The sequence below is a fragment of the Ammospiza nelsoni genome, chromosome 2 (assembly GCF_027579445.1).
Source record: "Ammospiza nelsoni isolate bAmmNel1 chromosome 2, bAmmNel1.pri, whole genome shotgun sequence".
In the NCBI taxonomy this organism is placed as follows: Eukaryota; Metazoa; Chordata; class Aves; order Passeriformes; family Passerellidae; genus Ammospiza; species Ammospiza nelsoni.
Window position 1 is genome coordinate 114,950,358 of NC_080634.1, and position 25,937 is coordinate 114,976,294.

Consider the following 25,937-nt stretch of genomic DNA (forward strand, 5'->3'; position numbering starts at 1 on the left):
TTTTTATTTTTTACTGTGCATTGTATAAGGGTACTGAAGAAAAGGATCTTCTAGGTTTTTTTTGTCCATTAAAATGCACATTTGAAATATTCTGTGTCCCTCCAGTCCTTCAATTGTAGGAGCATAACCTCCCATGACCTTTAGCACTCCATTTTAGATATTGCAAGAACCAAATGTTTAAGGGCTGTCAAACTATAGGAGAACAGCAGTAACTCCTAATACACATCCATTTAACCCACATTTAGCCATGGAAAAGCACCACAGAGCTTCACCTGAGCACCTCCTGAACTGCATTAGGAGGCTGGGCACACCTTTGAGGTGCTTTGAAGATGTTCCAAGAGTTTTTTCCATCACCTCCAGCTAAATATCTTTTGGACTAAAAGGTCTTCCAGGAACCTGAACTGTGAAAGTCACAGTTTCCACCCCTCAGCCCAAACTCTTTGGTTTTCTCCCATTTGAGCATCTGCACAAAGACATGAAAGCATTGCAATCTATTCTCTTAATTCTCTTTTATCTCAGGTAGAGAACAGACACTGTTCTAGGGAGCTCCAGGCAGCCAGAACTGACAGCCCCAGAAACTGTGAGAGATCCTGATGTTAACAGAATTTAATTTATTTCCACATAACAGCAGCAGAAAAATTTATAGTATTTTTAACAGTTTGGGAGAACCAAAAGGTTTGTGCTTTATTACCTATTGGGGCCAAGCCATCTCCTAGAAAAATCAGAAACTGAGAAATTCAGCATCTCCCACCCAAGGGAGAAGCCTGCCTTGCAGAGAGCTCTCTCAGCAAGCAGAGATGATTTTCAAACCAGAATGCTTAAGAAAAAAGTAATAATGGACCAATTTCTTGGCTAATGACAGGAAAGAGGAGCAAATTAGAAGGGGATGAGTCAGACAAGTGATTATAAATGTTGGCCATAAATCTGCAGAGTTTGAAGGGAGGGAGTGTGTTCAGCGAGGGTTCTATTGCCCTAGGAGGAAACAGCTCACTTAAAACTGAAAGTTTCTTATCCTGTGGGGCATTTCCAAACTAGAAACACAGCAGGCACCCAAATTCCCTGTCTATCTTGGACACTGAACACTTGAAATACACAAGAAATAGGAAGAAAAAGCTCTCTCCCAATCCGTTCTTTAGAAAAAAACATATTTTACTTTTACTGCCAAAAGTAAAAGTAGGTGAGAGGAGAGAGAGAAATTAGAATTGCAATAAAAGAAAAAAAAAAAAAAACTAAAAATCAAAAATCTGACTGCATTCAGATGAACATTTTATAGGAGATGTGGAAAGTTGCTGGGTTTTTTCTGACTGTTCCCCATTGTTGCCATCTGCTGACAGAAGTATTTGCAGTTATTGCTTAGGGCTGACACAGAGTAACAGAAAAATTGATCTTCAGAGTAGAGGCCACCCCACAACTTGCCTCCACTTAACAGCATTTTAATTTACAATTTAAAGTGTAAAACTAGACAGCCTGTTGTACAAAAAAGAAACGTGACCAGATATACATGACTATGTTTAATTATTCCAGCTTAAACAATGCCAAAGCAGGAACTAAGGAAAATTACTATTTTCCCCCCCTCTTTTTAAGTGTATTTAGTTCCTAGAGAAATGAAAACACACCTACCTGTTGTCCATCTTGATAGTTGTCTATACTTAATGTCTGTGTTGCCATCATGGTTATTGAGACATTAATTGTGTCAAATCATCATAAGTGTGAACAAATAGTCTTTAAAGAAAAACAAATAGTCAGTTAAAAAAGTGGCCACCTAGAATCCAGTTCTAAAGGGTGAAGTAAAAATAAAGGTAGAAATTCAGATTTATGTACACCTCTCTCAGAGAGTTTATTGACAACAACAGCCACATACAAATTCAAACAAAAAATTAATTCAGTTTGGAACTATAACAGGTTTTATAAGCAAAAAAGTTCATTGTCTCTTTGTATCTTAAAGTAAAACTTTTAGTAAGAGGCTGAGGTTTTTTAAACTCACAAGCTCAAGTGAATTTTAGCATTAATTTCTGCACTACTTAACTGACATTCTAAGGTCATACATAAAATCTAGAAATGGGCAGGTTTGTGTTTCTGTGTTTTTAAAAGGCTCCCAACCCACTGAGCATCAATGTAACTGAAATAATAACAGTTAAAAATGATGAACCAAATGCAAAATGTTAAGGAATATCCTGTTCACTTTTGGGTGTTAATCCCAGATCCTAAAGTAGAGCAGAAACTACTTTGAGAGACCAAGCCTCAAATCACTTCTGACATCAGGAATTTGCCATCCAAGTCATTTAAGGTTCAACAAAAAATGGAACAATATCAAACAATTTTTAAACAATTGGGCCCATGTGATTATAAAGTTTCAAAAGGAATCTAGGAATTCAGAATCTCAATTTCAGAGACATTTGATACTTTGGGAAATATTAATTACAATAGGATTTAAACATAAGCAAATGCATCAAATTATTCTCTCTAAGCATTAGCTGGAGTTTGGTGCCCAGATGAGTTAAACATTTTTAAATTAAGACGTACCATAATTTAAAAAAATAAATTAGCAAAGCACCACCACCAGAGTGTAGCCAACAAATTATTACTTCACATTTCATTTTCTTGTCAGATGTGCAGCCATTACAACTGAAATCACGTAACTCATTAAGCTATTACCAGTAACTATTAACACAGAAGTCAATTTTCCTTGACACACAGGAATTCTAATGTTTAGCTACTATTAAAAAATCCATATTAAAAAAGAAGATAGAGCTCATGTCTTGAAAAACATTATATCCAGGTAATAATTCCATGTTTTCTGCTCTTTGTCACTTATGTCGGTATTGAAGAACTAAGTTTTAAAATTTTCACCACCTTAAAATCTGAAATAGAATATTTTTCTTTCAATGTGTTCAATCACTACAAAATTTTCAAGTATTTTAAGTACTTCCCTTATTGCATACTACTACTGCATATGACCATTTTAAAAAGCAATTTTTACATTTCTGGATATTTTTCCCTGCAGATTATAACAGTCTCAAGTGAGTGTTTCATTTTGCAAACACAGAACAAACTTCAAGGTTCCCTTCTTTGACAACAGTTTCAGGCACAGAGACAAACCAAACTCCTCAGGAGAAACCTCAAGCCTCACTTTGCATCAAATTCACTCAGTGTAATTCCTAAGTATGAGTGCAATTTTTAAAATCTTTTTTAAACTGCTTCAAAGACCAGAGACGTTCACCAAGATGATGTAAGATTGATTTCCTCTAAAAACTAGGTTATATCTGTTTTTACAGAATATCAGTATTCTTTCTTTGAAACTCCAAATACATTACTGATTTCTCCACCAAAATTAAAAATACAAATGGAACAACCAAAGTGCACTCATTGATAGAAGTACTTCATATTTTAAAATTTTTTACAGTTACAAATCACTCAGTGTTAAAAGCTAAATCAGCATTTGCCACTATAAGTGAGAGACCTCTCAAAATCCTTTAAGGGAACACATTCTGAAGCATCAGCCCTGTAAGCATTTGTCTGATGTTTAAACATTTATTTTCTTTCATAAATGGCAGCTGACAGCCAATGCAAGTGCCTGTCTGTATTGACAGAGTGAACAGACACATAGAAAATGCTGCTTTTCTTCCTTCTCAAAAGACAGACATTTAATTTATGACTGTGACATCCAAAGCATGGACCAGACTACCCTCAAAATAAAAGCAGAACAGTTTAAACTATCAACAAAGAAAATGCAAACATTATTTAATGATTATTTTAAAGCTAAGAAAAGCACAGAAAACACTGCTAAAGAAATTGTTTAACTATGGAAGATGAAATTCTTAGGCAAAAAAAGAGAAAATAAAAGTACAAGTTGTAGAAGAGGAAGAAAGTCTTAAGAGTTCACAGGGATGTAAAATCATATTTGTGGCATGAAGAAAAACCTGGAGAGGGAGGCCACAAAGATAATACATGTAAATTGGTAAAGACAGTAGGACATGGCAAGAATTTTTGGAGAACAAGACAAGCTGGACTAACCCCTCCTTCCAGATTTCCATAATGAAGAGACGTTCCACATCTGGAAGGCCTTCAGGCCACACAAAAGAAGAAAGGAGGTGCACAGCCTTGAGCTAGATCCATAGATTACTGCATCTAGAAGGACTTTTGCTGTATTTTCTCCCAGGGGAATGACTGGAAAGAATTCTACATGGGTATTTCCTTTATTTCCCACAAGAGTTTCTACTGTAATTATAAGTCAGAGGGGAAGAAGATTAAGCTATTAGGCAAGATAGGAACTGATGAGATTTAGTGAAGACAACCACTGCAAATCAAGAAGAACAAATTGAGCTAATCACACCCTTAAATCGAGGCAATTAACTGAGGAATTACTTCTGTTCACTAAAAAGAGACATTTCCTCATTACTCAGTAGAGACAAGAAACAAAATGAGTTAAACTTTAAGGAAAGTAACTGAGAAGGTATTTACAGATTTGGCTTTCCTGGCCTCATTTGGGATGCAGCACCAGCCTCGTTAGCAGGCCCAGCCCCAGCAGATGCTCAGGCTGCAATCGCTCCCAGATGTTTATCAGTGCCACAGCTAATTACTAACACAGCTCCTCCACCGAGCTCACACAACACGTGTGGATGTTTCTGATGCTTTTTACACCCGGTCACAGGCTGGTTCAGCCTCTCCCTGCTGAAGGTGGCTGTGATGGAAAGCAGCGGACGTGGTCTGAAGCGGTTGTGGTGCTCTCCTCTCACACGAGCCCTGCACTTGGCTGACTGCTCTGAGTGTCCATCCTCAGCTCCCAGACCACCTCCAACCTACCAACTCTGCCTCAGCACACAGAGTGTTTGGGCATCTGAGGTGAACCCAAGAATAAATTACTTCTGAACCTCTTAGCTTTCAAAATACCAATTATTCTTTATGAGATAAATCGAGAGCATAGGGGAAAATGTGTGTTTTAATTTTATATTCAAAGACTTACAAATAACAAAAATAACCTGAGGGTGAGTCTGCTGGTCAGCTTCAAAGAGAACAGAACTAACTCTCACTCTATTTATTTTGAAAGTAAAATGTGTAGAAAACCCAAGGTCATGTAACTGGAAGCTGATGCACGACCTGCAATCAGAAACTCCACTGATACCTGTGGTGAAAGGAAATTCATAAAAGAGCATGGTCTACAAAGCAAAGGAAAAAAAAAAAAAGAAAGGAAAGCCTTTTATAAAATGAAGTATGAAAGAAAATGTAAAGCAGAAAGGAAGCTAAATGAAGAGGGGTAATCATAATTAGAAATGTGGAGAGCTTGTGCAAGTTGAGTATGGAAGTGAAGAGATTAAATGTGAGCTGAAACACACACACAGAGTGATCACTTGACATTCATCACTCCCCTCCTGGCTTGTTCCACTTACTCCTTCATAATTAAGGGCACAGGGACCACCCAGTAACGTTAACAGAAGGTACAAGGGAGCTGCTGGAGATCAGTGGTATCATTTCTAACATATACAAGCTACAACAGATCTTTAGAAAAGATATAAATAGTTACGCTTCGGGCTACGACCGAAGCACCAGCCCTCTTAGGGTTGTGAGGGAACTACCCAACAGACTTGTTAACAAGTAATCATTCCTGCTCATTTTCCTTCATACATGTTTCTTTGAAGTCCTTCAGAGAGAAATGCATGACTGGCAGATTCAGCATGGCTCTTTGTTCATTCTTATTTAACTTTAGTCCTGGCACTTGTTATGTAACATTAGATGCTTACATTCACACAGCAAGTTAAAAAGAAACAAAAATCAATTCTCTTTGACACATGAAAAGCAACAAGAACTGGCTTCCTTTTCAACACAATACAGGATGACGTTTATTTCCAGGGCAGCTGTTTTCTAAAGAAGATAAAATATTGGCCATGAGAAAGCTGCTCACCCCTTTCCTTCAATGAGTTGAAGACATTATCTTGTTCCAGCACAGAGATCCCACTTATGTACAAGGTGGAAGACAGAAACCTAAAAACCAACAGAGAAATAGTCAGAGGAAATAACACCTTAGAACAAACACTCTAAGACTCAATATGATTTTTTTTAAAAATTGTTTTATTATGTGGTTCCCTCAGCAAGTGTTAATGAACAGACAGGAATTTTTTTACACATTTTGCAAATCTTTGCATTGTTAATAATCTCTAATCACACCCATTATCCCACGCTTGAACTTCTTATCCCATTATTTGATCTTTCTCTCATCTTATTCCATTCATTCTCTACATTCACCTTTGTCTGTTGACACCTCTAACAGAAGGCTCCATTTGGATAATAACTCCCTCACTGTTAAATTTTCATATTTTACTCCTTGGCTCGGTGTCTGTCTGCCAAGACTAGACAAGGCACATCCCAAAAATAACACCATGAAATCCAAATAGGAGTAACTCACCACTGTTGTGAAAATTAAGCATGAAATCAAGAAAGGTGAGAGATTTTTTTCTTCCCCATTTAAATCTCCTTCATCATCATTTGAATATAATCCATGATAAAATCAAAGCATGATGCTAGAAATGTGCCATTGTTAAGATCCTGTCTTCTGTGAGGACAGGTTCTGCTACAGGATTATTTGGCCATTTTAAAAAGTTTTCCAAAAATTATGACTTAAAATCACTTTAATTACATTTAATAGCACTAATTTGATACAGTGAAGCTACTTTTAAAAAGCAGTAAGGATTGTGAAAGCAAAGTAGCAAAGATTGTGAAAACATATTTAGAAAACACGACTGCTGGAAAGCATTAAAAAACCATCTCAGGAGAAGTTCCAGACACTAAGGTTGCACAGAGGCCACCATAAATTAAATGATGGCTAAAACACAGCTGAGATCTTCAATCTGATTATATCTGTTTCTCACACAGATAGTTCACAATAAGAACTAGAGAGAAGTAACTCCAACATTTTTGAAAGCAAGATGAAATTGGTCTTTGAATTGGTTTTTAAAATAGTTAAAATTTATGCATGTGTTGTTTTCCAAGAAGTGATGTTTTTCAGACAAGTTCACAAAAAAAAAAAAAAAAAAAAAAGTGAAGGGCCACTCAATCTACATGCCATCTCTGGCTCATGAAACCTGGCTCCAAACAGGGCAGGGAAGGTCTGTGAGGAGTTTGAAGGCAGTTTAAATTTCAGCCATTGGTTAGAGACTGAACACTGAGCAAGAAGGAGTTTCAGCCCAAAGTGATAGACCTGGTCCTGAAGGTTCAAGGAGCAGATGGCACACTAAAAGTTCTTACCACTCTTCCTTAAACCATCAAAGATCTGTGTCTTCAGAAAATGGGCTTCTCTTATTTTTACAGCTTCTTAATTCTGTTCTGAGGACAGTGTAACCCTCTTACTCCCTTCCTCACATGCCAATGCATTTTGGTACTCATTCTCACTTCAATTTACTGGGCTACTTTCAAATAAAAGACTTCTCACTATTCATGGCATCTTCAGAACAGAGGTCACTGAGATAAATCAGGATGGATAAATGGATGAATTATCCATTCCTTGTCTCTGCTCAGACATAAGGAGAACTACTGAAAATCTGAAAATCCTGCTCCTGCAATCTGAAATAACTGCAGCCAAGAACTGCTGTCAGATCTGGTCACACAATATTCAGTGTATGAAGAAGTAGCCCTTGCCTGCAAAGCCTTCAGCTGAAACTCTGGGAAAAGCAAATTTCTAGGCAGCTTATGAGATATCCAGGGCAGGAACAAAGAGGTGCTAAAGAAATGCAGGTCTGGGTGAAAGCTGCTGCAGAGGGAAGGATGTGGCTGAGAAGAGCCCGAGGATGTTGCAGTGATATTGCCCATTTCAAAGAGACACTGGGCAACATTTAATCCTGCTGAGCCCTAAAACATATCAGACAAGAGATCTGAGCTCGCAGATGATGATGTCTTGCACATTTCAGTGGGAAAAGGAAGGAGCAGATACACCTGTTACAGGGTGGAGACAACACCCAGGCACTGTGGAGTCTTCACCTGGACTTGCTATTGCCAATTTTTGTTTTTCTTTAATTCCTATGGCACACAAGCTTTAAAGTAACGCCAATCATAATAAAAATACCTAACTATGAAACCAAAACAAAAGGCAACTTGCTTTGTCTCTCAGAAGGTGAATCAGCACTGGGATTTTAACTACAAAGTCAAATAGGAACTTGTTCATTCAAGCACTGAAGAGCCCTCATTTGAGTCACCCTCTCATTCTGCATTTCATATCACAGGGAGCAAACACCTGTGAGCACATTCACATGAACAAATATCAGCAGACATTAAAATCCATGTATTTTTATAGATTCAAATAATGATAGCAATAATTGATTCAAATAATGAAGCAGTAAGTAGGGCACACATGCCAACATGCAGGATTCATCCCACCTTTGTGCAGCTCATTTCCATCTCCACTGACCTGCCCATGCACAGTCATTCACAGAAATTAAGACAAACAAATCAATATGAAGTTGATGCAGACAAGTTTATTAAAAATGTGCTCAATGAGAATGCTCTCCTCATTCAGCACCAAGGTGGCTTCCATTTCCTCTGTCTCATGTACTTAAAAAGTACAGTCATTCTTTAGAATATTATACTTTTAAGAAAGACAATGTTCCTGTTCAGGAACACAACACCAGCCTCAGGGATTCCATCACACAGACACAGCCACTCAGTTACTCTACAACAGCTATGCTGGCAATTGCCCTGGGAGTCAAGCCCTAAAAAGCCACAAAGCCAATTTTGGGCTGCAGTAAAATGAGATTTATTCTGTGTCACTTTGTTCCCTTTATTGTTTGGTGGTGCAATAGAGTTATTTATATGTTAATCTTGATGAATATGAGATTACATTAAAAAAAATGAATGCAAATTATACTTTTAAGAAATGGAAAATTAAAAATAAATTAAAATCCATAACTAAAGTTGAATTTCTGCAGAAATACAGGCTACACCCCAAGCTACCATCAACCTTTCCTTACATGTAGGATTTTGAACAGAGATGCTATAATAGTGACTTTATTCAGCAAGGCCTCTCCAACAGTGCATCCACTGCTTTGTTGTCCCATTAATCTTTCCTAGCATCCTCTTTTCACATCCCTCCATCTCAGATCTTAACAATCCATACAAATTATTCACACCACAGGCCACCTCCCAAGCACCAGCACACACTGTCACACAGCATGACCAACAACAAACCACCTCATTGCAAGATTTGTGCTCTTTTAGCAACTCACTCTTTGTTTAAACTCTGCTTTTGGTACATTTAATCCTATAAATTCTCCTATTTGCAAGTACCAAATTAAAAAAATAAAAGTGACACATTATAAGCAAAAATTGCATATGCTGTTAACTGATAAAATGAATATTAAGGATGCACAGATGATAGGGATTTCTCCAGGCACAACAACAAAAATAAAACTGAGGGGATCTTGGAGTGAAGAACTCCAGCTCCTGATTCTGCACACATCCTTGGTGGGTACACCAGCATATTTATAGGGAAAGGTGCAAAATCATGGCTCACATTCCTGATTCCATGTCATCACCAATTTACCACAGTCCTTCTTAACTAGGATGAGAAAGATGAGGAATTCTACCCAGTCCAGTCATAAAATGATGTATGCAGGTATCCTGCCCCCAGGTAGCTCTTGGAATTCTGGAAGGAAATCCTCAGGTTGCTCTCCTACCTTCTGCAAAATGGAATCTTCATTGTTCTGACTATGGAAAGATCCTCAAATTCAAGGAACTTCCTGCAGCATCTCATTTCTCCCACCCAATTCACACTGCAATTTGACCCTGCTTTATTAGCCCCATAAAGTAATAGTAAGGAATTTAGGGGACTAAACAGCAATTTTGGCAAGAGAATAACAAAACTTGGGGGAAAGGAAACCTCCCTCTTTAATTGTTCCAAGACTCTTGAGGGATTAGGGTACGAGGGAGCAAAAATATTTCTCATCACTCTCATGCACCATCAATATTCACATAATAAAAGAAGATTCCTTTTTTTTCCCCTGTATTATTAACACTACAAACAGAAGGACTTTATGGGTCCAGCATGAGAATCCTCACACTCACATAATGAATCCTCACACATATTTATTGTTACAGGACAGAGAAGGAGTTTTTGCCCTCAGTTTTCACCCAATGTGCTTTCAGAACATGTTGGACCCAAAAATAGGCTGCTCTTGTGACAGGAGGGTGGCATTGGAAAGATTCCAAACACTCCTTACATCCCAGAGGATGTGTATCAGCACTTCCACAGCTGGAACTGATCCTGTACAGCTCCTGCTTACTGATATTTAATTACTTTCAAACCAAATTTCATTTTAAAAAGACAAAAAACTCAATAAACAGGAAAAAAAAGGTGAGAACTCCACCACTCTCACCATTTCTCTGGCATTCCCCACATGGATAAACAAGAATTGCTTATGCCTCAGACACAAATCCATCCCTCTGCCACTGAAGCCTTTGGAGTTTCCACATGAGCACATCCCAAATTTCTTAATTTTGGAGACACTCATGGAACCATCTCCTTCCAGGCAAATTAATCCAAAGCAACAGGAAATCCTATTCTAATCATGATTTGCATCAGCACCCAATAAACTATGAGTGAAATGAATCTTGTTTTGTGTTTATATTTTGTGGTTTCATAAGGAAGACACAGAATAACCACCAGTCTCTCTGCCTTTATTGCTATTGAATACTTTACAATGTGAGCACTTTGTGTAAGCATATGTTATGTTTTCCAACCTTTTTATTATAAAACCATAAAAGTTTCCAATTGTTCTATGAAGAGGTGAATTCCTGATGCTATTGAAGGGTGAATAGGAGTTTTTATTTAAATAATAAATGCATTTAAAATAGACTTTGGATGTTGAATGGATAAGAAAATGCCCTCTACACATTTTTGGCATTTAAACAATTCATAAAGATCAAGATGTTCCCTTACCAATTATTTAATTTTTTATATCTTTAATGATTTCTGGAATAACAACCCCATTAACGAATCAAGCATTAACTTGGACCTGAAAATGACACAAAAAACCTGAAAGTGACAGAAAATCCTGGCCCGGCAACGCTCTGTGAAATCCAATTCCAATCCATCACAAACTTTTCCAGAATCTTCCCTGTTCTGACTCCAACATTTGGCCAAACCTGAACAATTAGCTTTGTTTTGCTACTGAGTTTAGGTGTTAAAATGAACTGTTATTTTCTTTTTAAAGTGAGGATAAAATAAAAACCCTTCCTGCTCCACTCTTGCTTCCCACCTCTCCCAAACACAAATCTCCATCCTCCCAGGAGTTATGACTGCTGCCTAAGTGTTCTGGGGTAAAAAAGCACAATTTAGGGTTAAACTTACCCATCACCTGCTGCTGTGAGCTGCATCATGCTGAACTGCTTGGCCCAGGTGATGCCAGCACAGGCAGGTGACACGCAAGGACCAACAGACTGGAGGACACTCACAGAATATTCAGGTAATTTAGGTAATAAATATTTGCCCAGTACCATCTAAAGCAGGTCTTACAAGAGGTTTGGGCCTGTTGGAGGTTCTCAATGAGCAGCCAAATGCTCCATGTGAATGCTTATAATCCTTTCCCCCCTGCAACACTAAAATCCACAACTCAGCTGCTGATATGCTCTTAAATAAGAAGAATCCTGCCTTTCTTATAAATGAACATATTTACTTAGAGTCATTCTCAAGATGCTGAGTCATTTTTAAGTTGGCAGAACAACCCTGCTCAAACATATTCAACATGGCAAATTTCAGTAGGACTAAGAATTAAGCTACTGAAACCAACACCTCAAAAAAAAAAACACAAAAAAACCCCCCAAAACTTATTATTATTATTATTATTATTAGGTAATCTTCCTTCTAGTATTACTACTATCATGGTCTAGACCACATAAAAATGGGCTAGAAAACATAAATTAGGTGATCACAGACCCAGAAGTTCTTTAGTTACAAAACCATACAACACAGCACACACATTTTCATTCCCCTGTTCTCTAGGCGTGTCAAAAACATGTAAAGATCCACTTTCTGTTCTTTAATTGCCTCTGTTTCCTTGGAATATAAAAGGCTTGGACTTTATTTTTCAGCAAGTATGATAATATCCTTTTCCCTTTGCTTTGTTTGCTGTCTAACTCATAAAAAGCCAAGCAGGATGTGAAGTACTGCCACACTTCCTAGCTTCTTCTGCCATCAAGAAAAAACACAAGCAAATCCAAAACCTCACCAATAAAATAAAAATTGGAATTTGGAGGTTTAGAAGAAATGGATCCCTCTTACAGTACACCAGAAGTTAGCTGCCATATTCTACTTTTTGCTTGAATTTCCCCTCAGCTGCAAGGAGAGCTGCAGATCCCTGGGCACAGCAGGGTGAGGGACAGTCTGTGATCATCACACTCAGCTCCCATTCTCAAAAATCACCTTTTGACTCTCTGTGTACTTAAACAGCCCTCAGGCTTAACAGCAAATACCTCTCTGGTACACCAAGGAACTAAAAAATGAGAACAGCTCGGCCTGGAGCAGCTGCCACATCAAACCCCAAACAATGTGCTCCTGTGGAGGATGAGAACCAACCATGCCAGCACAAGATATGAGTTTTATTTCCATTTCTAGCACCCACATTTGCCTTCCAGTGCCATACATGATGCGGGATCCCCTCAGTGCTGGCAGGAGAACCAAGTTACTGCCCCTCAGCAGCTTGATAAAAATGTGCCATAACAACAAAACTGGCATTTCCAGATCCGCAGTGTCATTATTTTATTTTCCACCCCACCCCTGATCTACCTGGTGAATCCCATGTCCCACAGCTCTGGCATGAAACCACCTCACAGTGAGCAAAGTGAAGAACCTGCCACAAGTGTGAATAATTCAGTGTTCAACTCCCTTGGGGACATCTAAAATGGTCTGGGTAAAAGATTCTGGCAACATCTGGCCTCAAGTAAGCAAATGAAAGAACTCCATCAGCAGCTTTTCCCCTTGCTCTTGGAATCCTCTTGCTTAGAGGAGCAGTAAGTTGTTTTACGTTTTGTACAGCACTGAGCTGTAGCAAAATAAACCCCTCTGAGACTTCTCATTTTTAAACCTACAGACTCTTTGAACAAGTGAGAAGTGAAGTAACCAGCTGCTGCTGCTGCTGCTAGACAAGTAACATTTGCAACATTTTTAATTTCACACACAAAAAAATTGCATTTGGTCTTACTTAGACCAAAATAAAAAAATTAATCTGCTTTACTGTAAGCTTTCACATATGTGCCAGTTTTGCAGAGGCAACATTTGGCTGCCAGACCACGACATAATATTCTGAAATACAATTTGGGCTGCTCCTCTCAGGACATTGCCATGGCCATTAGGACAGGCAGTTCCAGTGGCACAGTGGTGGCTCTGTGATCAGCCACCCTTGGTCACTAACACAGGGTTTCATTCCACCAAAGTTCCTCTTTTCCAGGAAATGGAATTGCTCCTGAACACTCCCAAACTTGCTGTGGTAGCAATCAGAATTATTAGGGATTTATTAGAGCACTGCATTTACAGGATAGAAAAATACAGGAAAGCTTGGAAAAAATATAGTTGAAAAATTCTGAAGAAGAAATTACAGCTTCCAGAAGACTTGGCATTTTATAAGACTTAAAGCACTTAAAATAAATTAAATAAATTAAATTTATATTTAATTCATTCTAAATTCCTTTCAGTCTTATCATGGAAAATTGCAAGGATTTAGCTTTAAAATGTTATTTTTATTTAACCCAAATATTATAAATTGTATTAAGAGTATAAATCAAAGCCGTAAGTACTTAATACCAGCTTGACTTTTTACATGCCAAAGTGAAATTTCCAAATACAAAACAAAATCCCCACCAACCCTAAGAACAACAACAATGTACTTAAAATGTGAAGAATTCTTGGGTTTTCTATCAGCAGATGGGAAATGGTAACAAGAAAAAATTTCAGAAAAACACATTTTAAAAAAATGCATGGCCAAAATCCACTGGGGAGATCAATGAGAAATGATCTGAGCCTCCAAAATCTCAGACTTTCCCTTTTTATCCTGTGACTTTCCCTTTTTACTCTGTTATTTTCCCTTTTTACCCTGTGACTGCAGCACACTGAGCTCTGCCTTTCACCACTGAACTGGAGATTATGTAAAGAAAACACAGTAAAACCTACACTGAAGTTTTCCTGTGGATACTTTAATTATGAGATGACAAGAAAATATATCAAGTGGTGACAGTGAAAAAAATATACTCTATAGTTCATAAAATAAACTGAAGGTAGAAAATTTGTGAGAAAAATAATTATTTTGAATAGATTATGTGAAGTGTTTGGGGGATTTTTTTCCAACAGAAATTTCTGAAAATTTGAATGCAATGATTCTGTATGTGATTACACACTCAGAAAAGGATAAATCTGCAATTTTACTTGACAGAAAATGCACTCAAAATGCATTTGATAGTGTAGCAATGACAGAGCCTGGAAATCCATGTAAGGATGGATTTCTGATATAATCACATCTTGTTTCCTGGCTGAGTGTAATCCATAAAATTCACACATGGAGCTAACAGGGGCTGACCAGGGCTCCATCCAGCTGCAGAAGCCATCTCACACCACACAGACACAGCTAAAGGATGTAACCCCACAGCCCAGGAACAATTATACCCCACAGAGGACAGGGAACAGCCTGTGAGTGTGGGCACAGTATGGAGAACAGCAGGATGGGTGCATTTCCTAAGCCACACTTGTTACAATTCTCCTCATCAAACAATCTACATTAATGAAATTTTGTGCAAGAGCGCGCTCAAGAATAAAATTTGGAACTAACTAAATGTGCAATTTTTTGTAAAAACTAAGAAAGGATTTTTTTAGTTTAAAAAAAAATTAATAAATGAGATATTTAGCATACTTTGAGAGTGACCTACAGCCTCTTGCTTTCCTCCACAGGATTTTGGCCCAAGTGTTTTCCAACATCCAGAACACAATGCCATGCTCCCTGTTCCTGGGATCTGTTTAACAGAATGCTCACAACCTATTCCAAAGAGGGGCAAGGACAAAAAAATGAATCTTGCCTGGCAGCACTCAAGTGCAAGTGGGAAAAGAAAAAAAAAAGCCAACAAACCAGCAATTCATTTACTTTTAAGGGTTCCATACCAGATATAGTACTGCCCAATTATTTACTCCCCTAATAAATTATTTGCCCCATCCCTGGAAGTGTCTAATGCCAGGTTGGACATTAGGGCTTGGAGCAACCTGGGATTTTGGAAGGTGTCCCTGCCCATGGCAGGGGGCTGGAACAAGATGAGTTTTTAGGTCTCTTCCAATTCAAATAATTCTGGGATTCTCCCTCCCTAAACCACACCATTTACTCAGACAAAACTGCAAAAAGAGACTAAAACTTCAGCAGCAGCAGATTAAAAAAATAAACCAAAACTGCGACCTGTCTATAAAATTCCACTACATATCACCATTTAAGAAAATATTTAATACATTATATATTTTAAAAATAGCAATAAGCTATACAGAGAATTATCACAAGAATATGCTAACTACTCATATTGTTATATTGTTAATTGACCAACTCCGGCGTGGTGGGAGCGAAGGAAAGCCAAGGGCTGCTCCATGAGAGCTGGGACACGCGGCTCAGCAACACTCGGGGATAAAACCAGCGCTTGATTTATTATTGTTTACACACATCCCCAGCAGGGCCTCTGGCCAGTGTCAAGTCTCAGCTCCTAATTGCGGCCGCGTAAACACCCGGCAGCCCCGGGCCCGGCTGCGGGGAAGGTGTCAGCTCGCAGCCCGGCCGGGAGAGCGCGGGGTCACGGAGAAACGGAGCCGGGAACGAGGGACAAACCCGGCCGGGCCCCGCTCGCTGTGACCGGGAGGCGGGCGGAGCATCCCCCAAAGCGAGGGGACATCCCCTAAAACGGGGAGACATCCCCCAAAGCGGGGGGACATCTCCGGCTCCCCCCGGGCAGGGCAGGTGTGCCGGGGCAGCGGGATGGCAGCAGGGAGAGGAGGAGAGCGGGGAGCAGCAGCTGCGGCCCCGGAGCGCCCCCCGTTTCCCCCCCGCCTCCGAGGAACGGCCGGCACGGCGCTGCCCCTTTAAGCACCGCGTCGCCTCCTCTCCCTCCTTCCCTCCCTCTCTGCCTCCTTCCCCCCCCATCCCATCGCCCCCATCTCCTTCCTCCTCCTCTTCCTCCTCCTCCTCCTCCGCGCGGACCCGCGCGCGCTCCCGCGTCCCCTCCCCGCGCGCGCCCCCGCCGGGACACAACGGGCGCACGGCGGCCGTTCCAGAACCTTCCTCGCTTCGCTCCCCCCCCCCCCACCCCTCCCCGCTTTTCCCCTCCTTCCCCTCCCCGCGCCCGCCACCGCCCCTTAAACCCCCCGGTCCGTGCGAGCGGCGGCGGAGCGCGGGTGCCCCTTTCTCCCCTCGCCGCCGCCGCCGCCCCGCTCGCCCCTTCCCCAGCCGCTCTGCCGCTTCCCCGGTGCGGCCGTGCCCGGGCGGCGGGCGCGCCGTGATGGACGGCGGGGCTGGAGCGGGGTTTGAGTGACAGCGCTTACCTCGGGTGCCAATCTTCGTCACACTGACAAGCGGCTGCAGCAATCGGGACCCGCACCGCCGCCGCGCGCGTCACCGCGCGCCGCCGCGCCCGACCAATCACCGCCCGCGCCGCCCCCGACGCCACGGCGCGCCTCATCAATATTCATCGCTCGGGGGCGGGGCTTTGGTGCACCGCCCCTCCGCATTGGGGCCGCCCGTCTCTCCCTCATGAATATGGATGAGAGGGCGGGGAAAGCCGTGAGGGTGAGGCCACGCCCCTCGCCGTGTGTGAGGCGGGGGGGTGAAACCACTGCTAGGGGTGGGGGGAGGAGGGAGGTACCAAGTGGCTCCGCCATGAGGGGAACGGCGGCGGTCGGGTTTGCGCCGCGTTCCCTCGGGCAGCGCTTGGTACTCGCCCTGGGGTCTCCTCAGGGCGCTGCTCCCCGGGCTTGGGGCGTCCCTTGCCTCGGCTGTTGCAGCTGCGAGCCCCCGCGCCTTGTGGAGTGCCCCCGGGAGCCGCCCCCCGGGGAGCCCCGAGTGCGGGAGCCGCGCTGGAGGCTCCTCACAGGCTGTCCCAGGAACTTCTCCTGCGGCCTGTGTGGGGTGAAACTGCCCGGCTGAGGCTTGCGACCCTTCCAGCCCCAAAGCTGCGCCCCCCGTTCTCCCCAAACCCCCGAACTGCGGGGTCTGAGTGAGGGCGGAGCTGCGCTGTCCCTCAGGATCCTGCCCGCGGATCGGGCGCTGCTCGGGTCCTGCCATGCCCTGAAATAAAGATGCTGACCACACATCGGGTTTTTTTCTACGGAAACCCCGCTTGGGAGGAACCACTGTTGTCACAGCTTCTTCCCCCATGAGTTACCTCTGTTAAATATTCCCCCTTTTCCCAAACCATTCCTATACAAATGGCAGGAATGTGCTTTCAGGAGGCTGCCCTATGGCTTGGCCATTTTGCTGGTGGGATATTTAAAAAGAGACTCTGCTGTGCAAAAGGGCTGGGATGCCTTTGAGTCATGCATGTCACAGGTGATGGATCTGTCATCTCCACCTTGTTCCTCATTCTCAAGTCTTCTGAAGGATCATCCCCACATCACCTCGCTGGCTTTGAGAGCAGAGGTTTACAAGGGGAGAAAGAAAGTGACACATAAAAAGCAAATCTCATATTAGGGAGCTCTGTTTAAACCCAAAGCAGTTTTGCTTTCAGGTCTTGTACTCCCTCTGCAAAGCCGCCACTGGGAATCCACTTGATTATCCTGTTCCCATTAAACTGGGAATACCCTACATTTGTTCATGGTCCATGTCTCTCTCCCTGGTTTAACAGTAGCAAATCAACTGTGTTTTTTTGGTTTTACATAACACTTTCCTGGGCTAGGCCACTTTTTAAAGGTCTGGCTAATAGTTTGGCAATAGGAACAGCTACTTAAATGTTCCTGCAAGCCAGGTCTGCCCTCAGTCGCCTGCACGTCACTGCTGTGTCCAGCCAACACAGTTGCTTCAGGAATCTTGTCACCCTGTCCACGCTGCCACCATTTGTCCACTGACAAAACAGTTGCTCCATGCCCTTGCCAGACTGCCTGGAGCCTTCTCAGGGGTTCCTTTTCCATTGCCATTTTACCCCGCACGTTCAGAAACATGTGGACATAGTGCTTGTGAGCAGAGAGGGAACTTCTGCACCAAGCAGAGAGGGTGGAACTGAGCTGTGCTAATCCAGGGTGCTCAGATGGGTAAATTGTGGCTCAATCTCAATGGGAATGATTTATTTAAACAAGATTAGGAAAAAAAAATCCCAAAAAACAACAAACCCAACCAACTCTTAGTTTGTGTCATTCACAGGAGAATCTCTGTTTCCGCTCCTGTGCTGTGTAACTGCACCTCTCATACAGTTCCTGTGGCCAGGTTGGCTGCTCCTACCACAAGTTTCAGCTCTCATTATCCCTGACACATTCATTAGTGACACATTCACTAAACAGTGCTTAAAATTAACTGCTTCCCATGTCCAGACCTGCCTCTTCTTCAAATTTGATTCTCCCTGCAACCCCTTTGTTCTCCTTCTGCCTTGCCTGCACTTCTTTGGATGGGAGTTCACTGATTTCTTCTGAGAGCGAACTGATTAAATTAAAACTAATTTAGTTTCTGTTTAATCTCTCCTCCCAGTGATCTTCAAAGCCTTTCTTGATGCCTTTCCCAACTTGAATTTTCTTTTCTCCTCCTGCTTCCTTTTGCTTTTCCTTCCCTTCCTGACTTTCTATTACTTAGCTCCCCCCTCATGCACAACAGGTGTAGAAATTCCTCATGTGCTGTTCCCCCTCACCCCAGTAATCCCATTTTTTTTTTTTGCCTTTGTAGTTAAAGTTACTCCATCCATTACTCTCCTCAGCTTTTTACTCTTTATGTGATTTAACTAGAAGTTTAACTCCCTTGAAATTAAAGCTTGTTATCAGAATGAAGAAATCCTGGTTCCCCACACATCTGGGCCTCATGGTTTGTTAAACTTTAGGGTGTAAGGTACAAGTTTTAACTGAAATCTCTTCCAAAGTTGTGATTTATTTAAGATTTCTCTTTAGCCAGTGCATGCTGTTGCCCAAAAGTTCCTGCTGCAGATTTTCCATGATTAGGGGAGAACATGATACATCCTCCCTGCTCCACAACTTATTTTCATGAAAGTCACAGGAACTAAATTATTCTGTCAGATTTAATCCTGTCTGGAGTAAGCCAGTAGATTCAAACATTATTAAATAACATGGATACACCCTCAGATATACCTCTGCCTACATGACAGGACCATATAAACCTCGTTCCCACAAGAAAATAACCCCAAAATCGCTCCTGATCAAACTTGTGACTTCCAGCTCACTGAAAGCTCTGATCCCACTCACTGTCAAGAGGTCCCTGCTTTTCAATTTGTCTTCAGTCATCTCTGATACAGCTTCTGCCGGCTTAGTTTTTAAAGGTTAAGTTTAATTTTTAAAATATCACAGCTGAAATGGCTCCAGGAGATGAAGATTTAAGAAAAGCTCTAAAAATTATAGGACCCTTGAGAGAAGTCGATAACTTGGAAAGCAGGAGCAGCAGGAGAAAAAGAATGAAGAAAATAACTGAGATGAGTGATCCAAAAGCAAACAACAAAAAATCCCAACAAAATGAAACAGAAAGAGAAAGTACAGGTGCCTTTTCTTTCTGTTTCTTTTTGTCCAAACAAACAATGTTGTCCCTTATCAGTTCTGCAGAAGAACAAGGATCCATCCATGGGATGGAGGACAGCACTCCTGAGGGAATTCTCCATACTACAAATCTTGTAAGGATTATTACACAGCTGATGAGGCTTTGTGCTCAGAGCTCCCATTGGTATGGGTGCACTCACTTCAATGCAGTGCTGAGAGGGCTGCTTTTCTTTCTAAAAAAGCAAAAGCCACATGCCAGGGTGAATTAAATGTCACTTTAATACTTTGTAATAGCATATTACAAATACATAAAAATGGGGTTTGGCAATATTCAAGCAAATAACACTCAGGTTCTCTAACTTCTGTTACCTTCTTCACATTGTACGCATTAAATGGAATTATTAAGTATATCTCATTTGAAGCATGCCCAGATAGGTTTGTGGGGTCAGGACCTTGCCTGACTATTCAGAACATCCCCCAATATGTAAGAGCACTCCTCACAGCTGGCACAAATAATTGCACACACTGAGCTACTGAGGTCCTGCCTCATCAAATGAGACAAGCACTTTCCCAAATCTCTTCTCTTAAACACACTTTCAGTATCTATTTAGGCACAGTAGGATTGTGTAAGTGTATTGGAGGGACAAAACTCTATCCTACATACAACTGCTAGAGGAATTAAGCTCACTCTGACATCCTTCAGCAATTACCAAGATATGAATATTACAACTGTGTGCAAAACATAATATTCACCTGCATTTAACCTGTTCAGATCACTTCTCGACTGTGTACTGGCAACTCTTTCATAATTAAGCTTTCATTTACATAAGGTGAAGGATGGGCTTCCATGCAGGTGGCAGTAATCTGTACTCATAACTTGTGGAATAAGGCCTGTAATTGCAGTGATAAGACTCGAATACTCTAAAGAGAACAGGCTTTCCCCCAGATTTCCATAAAAATCAGGTGAGTTTTTAAGTGTTGATCTCCTGACAATGGGAGGCCTCTGCAGAAAACCAGTTTCTCCTTTCGTCATTCCAAGGGAATAAGAGGATGTAGTAAGACATGGCAACAGCTTAGATGTCCTCTGGCTGTTTGGAGAGCATTCCCAAGAGCAGCCTTGGTGTGCCCTGTGTGCAGGCACAGCACATTCACAGCTGCAGCCACAACTTTACGTGCTACAGGAGGAGCCTGGAAAAAAACGTGTGATTTACTTTATGATGGATACAGCTTTTAAGATCTTAAAGCTGAAATTAATGAGTTAACTCAGTCTAAATAAATGCTCTTGCTTGAACTAGATCATGGAGATCTGTGAAACTCGGCTGGGAACACTCCCTCTGGAGAAATTAGGAGCTCGTGTCCCGCAGCAGGACTTGGGCTCAGACCAAGAGCTGGCACTGCAGTACAGCACTGCTGCAAGGAGTTTCTGTGCAGGCACCAGGGATGCCATCCTTTGAATCAGCTGTGTTATATCAGGCTTATATTTTTCTGCTCTGTTCAGTAGAAAAACCAACCTACTTACAGCCTCCTAAAACAAAAGGAAAAATTAGAAATGTTCTTATTCAATATTTCTCCTCATGTTAAATCAAATTTGAATTTTCCAGAGCTGTACATTAGCTGAATCACTGGCTGCACACTACTCACTCCATCTGTTTATATGGTTGAGTCACTGCATTACCAATATTTAACACGTTACTTGGAAAGAATTTTGGGCAATCTGGAGGACAACCCCCCAGAGCTCTGTAAGATAATGTTCCCTTCTCTGGGCTCTGTAGCACCATGCTCTACTCAATGCTCCCTTTCTGCTACCAGAAGGATGTTAATTGGAACAAATAGCTATTTTAGGAATAAAAGCACAGCTTCCACTTAAAAGCTGAAGATTGAGCTGTGCTGTAGAAACCCACTGTCACCTCCCTGTGTGCCATGTCTTGCCCTGGGAACTGTGCAAGGAGTGTCATGGTGATGGAACAAACATCTTTCACAACTCAGCATATCTTTTTTCCACTCGAGATACTACAAACAGGTTATTTTCTGAGGGCAAACTGTTTTTAACAATGCCAAAAGCTGAGGGCATTTTACTGTTCAAAGTTTCTGCCAAAATGTGTAAATATTTTATGTAAATTAAAAAATAATTTAAAAATTATATGTTAAAAAATTATTTACCTCTGTATAGAAGGTCAGGAGGGGCCAAAAAACAGGGCTGAAAAACAGAGTCAGAAAGGCAGAGGTGGAATTGCTGACACGCATTTTATTTTATGAAAAACATAAAAAGAGAATATTTGGTATGAATGTCACCATGGAGGACTATGAATGCATTCATGTTATTCTGGGAGTTGAGAAGCAGAAAGTGAAACCAAGTGAAATAAAAGAAAACCAGCGAGACTAGTTTTACTTTTCAGACCAGGGGTTAGATCCAACTCTCACAGTGGAAGTCAGTGGAACAATTCCCACTGGCTTGAGCAGGATTTGGATTCAGCAAAGTGAAATGCAGAAAAAATGACCAGGAAGCACTAATGAAAGGTTCTCAAACACTGCTCTACAGAACACTTTCTGCAGTGCATGGAGATGTGACTTCCCTCTCCATTACTCATTTACTTCCAGCTGCTTTTATGGGTTTCTGCATTTTGGAGCTCTGAAGGGCTGAGAGGTGTTGGTAGCCAGGAATGAGAATGGCCAGCCAGCAGAGCTGGCTCTTCTGGAGATGGAAGAGGAAAAGGAATAAAGAAGAGACTATCTGAAGGAGCAGAAGGCCATTAAGCTGAGAGGATTAGGTGGCCTTCAGTGAGGACTAGGTGCTTTGCCGCCTGATGCAACTGTCTAGCCAGGCACCTGAGCTCCCAGCACAAGGCAGAAGCAAAGCTGAGCCCCTCACAGATGTCTGCACGGAGCCAAAAGCAAATAGGAAATGCCAAGGGCAGAAGCCTTCCACAAACATTCCCCTTCTCCTCTCTGCCAAGGTGGGATTTGTGGAAACCACCACACACCCCCTCCCCTGGGGTGAAGGCAGCCAAGCCCATCTCTGATGGTCCTGGAGCACTTGCACATCTCCTCCAGGCCCACAGTGACATCCCAGAGCTGACACACGTTCCTACCACCATCTTCTCCAGGCCCACATCCACACTGACATCCCAGAGCTGACACACGTTCCTACCACCATCTCCTCCAGGCCCACAGTGACATCCCAGAGCTGACACACGTTCCTACCACCACATTTGGCTGAAGCCCAGAGCTTTGGAGCAGCCAGGCTTCTGGAGCAGGCTCTGGATCAGCTGATGGGTTGTGTTTGGGGCAGCATTCCCATGAATGCTTTCAGGCTCTTCCTCAACACAGGGGGCTGCTGTCATCTGGGTACAAGGACAACACAGGCATTAGGTTGGAAAAGACCTCCAAGATCATCAAGTTCCACCTTTATGGATGTCCCTCTTGTCAGCCAGAGCAAAGCACTGAGTGCCACATCCAGATGTTTCTTGAACACCCCCAGGGATGGGGACTCCAACACCTCCCTGGCAGCTCCTTGCAATGCTTGGCAGCCCTTTCCATGAAGAAATTCTTCCTGATGTCCAACCTGAACCTCCCCTGGCGCAGTTTGCACCTTTCTGAATCAGAAGTTTCAATCAGAGCATCATATTCAATGGCCAGTGACAGACTTCTCCTCCATTAATTCCTTTATTCCCATTTTTTAAGAGATTGCAATTCTACAATGTCCTTTTGCCTGCCAATTAACTTTCTCCTGGAGTCAGATTACCCAAGTCAGCCTTTCCTCACAACAAAGAGGAGATACAAGAGACTTTCTAGACATTTTTTCTAAGATTTACTGATAAAAAAACATTCTAGGAAAGAAAGGCTGTGTCAACACCTTGCAGAGCAGTAAGGTCCAGAGATCCTCATACTGGCTCTGCATGAAACAGCTTTGGATCTGGAAGCAGCAGAAGAAATACCAACGTCAGGCTGTGCCTGGGTTAGCTGGGAGGCAAATTGGCTTGAGACTGAATGCTGTGCCAGCAAGGCAGTGCTGCTTCTGGGATCCAGGCTTGAATCCCTGCCAGGCTCTGCTTCTCTCTGAGGAAGACTGGCCCATTCAGCCCCGGGCCGGGGATGGGCAGCACAGAGATGCTTTGTGCATCCTCGCAAAGCTCTGCAGTGCCTGCAGCTACAGACCCAGCTCCCCCATGGACCACCAAGCTGGGCAGTGACTTTTCAGCCCTTTCCAGTTTGCAGCATCCTGTTTATTTCCCAGAGCAGGTCAGAGAGATTTAAGCCTCCTTCCATAGAAGGAGTGCACAAACCCCACTGACCCCACAGCCCACACCATGGCTGTAGGGCCTCCTGGGACAGGGGCTGTGCCCATCCAGCACTGGGATTCTTCCTCACCACACACAATATTTATTCATTGACCAGCACAGAAAACAAGGGAACAACGCTCTGCAAGGGGATGTTTAGGTTGGATATCAGGAAAAGCTTTTCACCCAGAGAGTGGCTGGGCATTGGAACAGGCTCTTCTGGGCAGTGGTCACATCCCCAAGCCTGACAGAGCTCAAGAAGCCTTTGGACAATGCTCTTAGGTACATGGTGGGATTCTTGGGTCCCAGCTCACAGCTCCAGGCAACAGCCAATGCATCCCTGGAGAGGAGAGCTGTTAGCAATTCATTCCCTTTTACTCATGTAAGGAGCAAGTCACATCAGTAGGATTTTTCTTTCTTAAATCTAGTTAGTGAAGTTCATGTAGACTGCATCTCTGTTCTAATGTTCTGTATATTTTCAAAGAAACAAAGAATCCCAGAATGGTGTGGGTTGGAAGGGACCTCAAAGATCCTCTTGTTTCACTCCCCTGCCATGGACAGGGACACCTGCCATAGACCAGGTTGCTCAGAGCTCCATTTAATCTGGTCTTTAACACTTCCAGAGATGGGGCAGCCACAACTTCTCTGGGCACCCTGTGCCAGGGCCTCAGTACCCTCACAGGGGAGAATTTCTTCCCAATATCCAGTCTAAACCTACTCTCTGTCAGTGTGAAGCCATTCCCCCTTGTCCTGTCCCTCCAGACCCTTGTGAAAAGTCCCTCTCCAGCTCTCTTGTAGGGTCCCTTCAGGTATTGGAAAGCCACAATTAGGTCACCCAGCATATTTTGATAGCTTTACTGTTATAAGTACAGCATTGATCATGGGCAGAGAGACTACACTGGAATCAGCAGAGACCCTCCAAAAGGTGTCAGAAACAATTCTGCTTCTGGCTTTGCAGGTTCACAGAGCAGGGCCAGCACTGCAGGCCTTTTCATGGCTAAACCCTGCTCTCCAGAAGTAGTTTAAATTAACAGGAAAGGCAGCAATGAAATCCACCCTTCATTGAGAGGTGACTCTTGCTCTGCCCCCTCCCCATTTCAGGGATTTACAGTTCAGCTGCCTCCAGGGTTTGCTTCCCTCAGTTCTACTTTCTGACAACTATCACCAAATCCAGTCAAAATTGTGCTTTTGTTTTGCACTGCCTTCTCCAATTCTCTTCTAAAAATGGTCATGCTTTTGCTTTTCCAGTCACACAGGAATCAAAAAGCTGTTTCAAACCCAGCATGTTTGTCTCAGTACAACATCCCACATATAAAAACATGTGCCTACTTTGCATGTCAGTCTTCATTATTTTCTTTACAGATACAGGGAAACAATCATGAGACATATAGTGTATTTTTCTTTCCTCAGTGCATTTCAGGATGCTGGCATTCCTTTGGCTCCCGTGCTCCAGTTTGTGCAACAGACTGCCTTTGCACAGTGAGATTCAATCCTGTCTGCTTTTTGGGACATTCTTTCTTTTTGAAAACTTGGGAACAAAGTTTTACATTATCAAAGGTTTGGTGTTTTGTGTTTTTTCCCCCCAGTTGGTGTAACACAAGCTGCATGCAGCCAGAATCTGTGCTGAGTATAAATTCCAGCTGCTTCCCTGGTCAGTGCAGTGTAGGACACCGCTGAGGCAGTTAAACATGGAAAAATGGAAGCTTTCAGAGCCTCCATTTTCCTGTCATACCTAGAGCCAGCCGTGCCCCTTTCTCATGCTCCTGTTCCGTTTTGTATCACCACCTCCACTGCTGACAGTCCTTTTTTCAATGGGAATATCACAGCTGCAGCCACTGCCAGAATCCCTTGGCAAAGGAGCTGCTCTCTGAGTCAGAGCCTAATGCCATTACAAGGTCTGCAACAGCTGCAGCAGTCAGACATCTGCAAGTCATTTGAACATTTTATGATGAATAAAAACTATCCATTACATAGACCTATACATT

The 25,937-nt window shown here is 42.4% G+C and overlaps 1 protein-coding gene across 2 annotated transcripts in view; it reads right to left on the reverse strand.

The window, feature by feature from the left end:
* Positions 1-16,625, reverse strand: part of PKNOX1 (PBX/knotted 1 homeobox 1) — a 36,365-nt gene extending 19,740 nt beyond the window's left edge. The window contains exons 1-3 of one of the 2 annotated variants that reach the window (XM_059466181.1): positions 16,538-16,625; positions 5,900-5,979; positions 1,621-1,722 (exon numbers count right to left, since the gene is read on the reverse strand). In XM_059466181.1, coding sequence (XP_059322164.1) covers positions 1,621-1,671 — 51 coding nt within the window. In that variant the 5' untranslated portion in view covers positions 1,672-1,722; positions 5,900-5,979; positions 16,538-16,625. Of the gene's footprint in view, positions 1-1,620; positions 1,723-5,899; positions 5,980-11,332; positions 11,365-16,537 lie in introns of those variants that run through there. The other variant, XM_059466182.1, reaches the window with a different exon arrangement.
* Between the last annotated feature and the right edge of the window lie 9,312 nt (positions 16,626-25,937).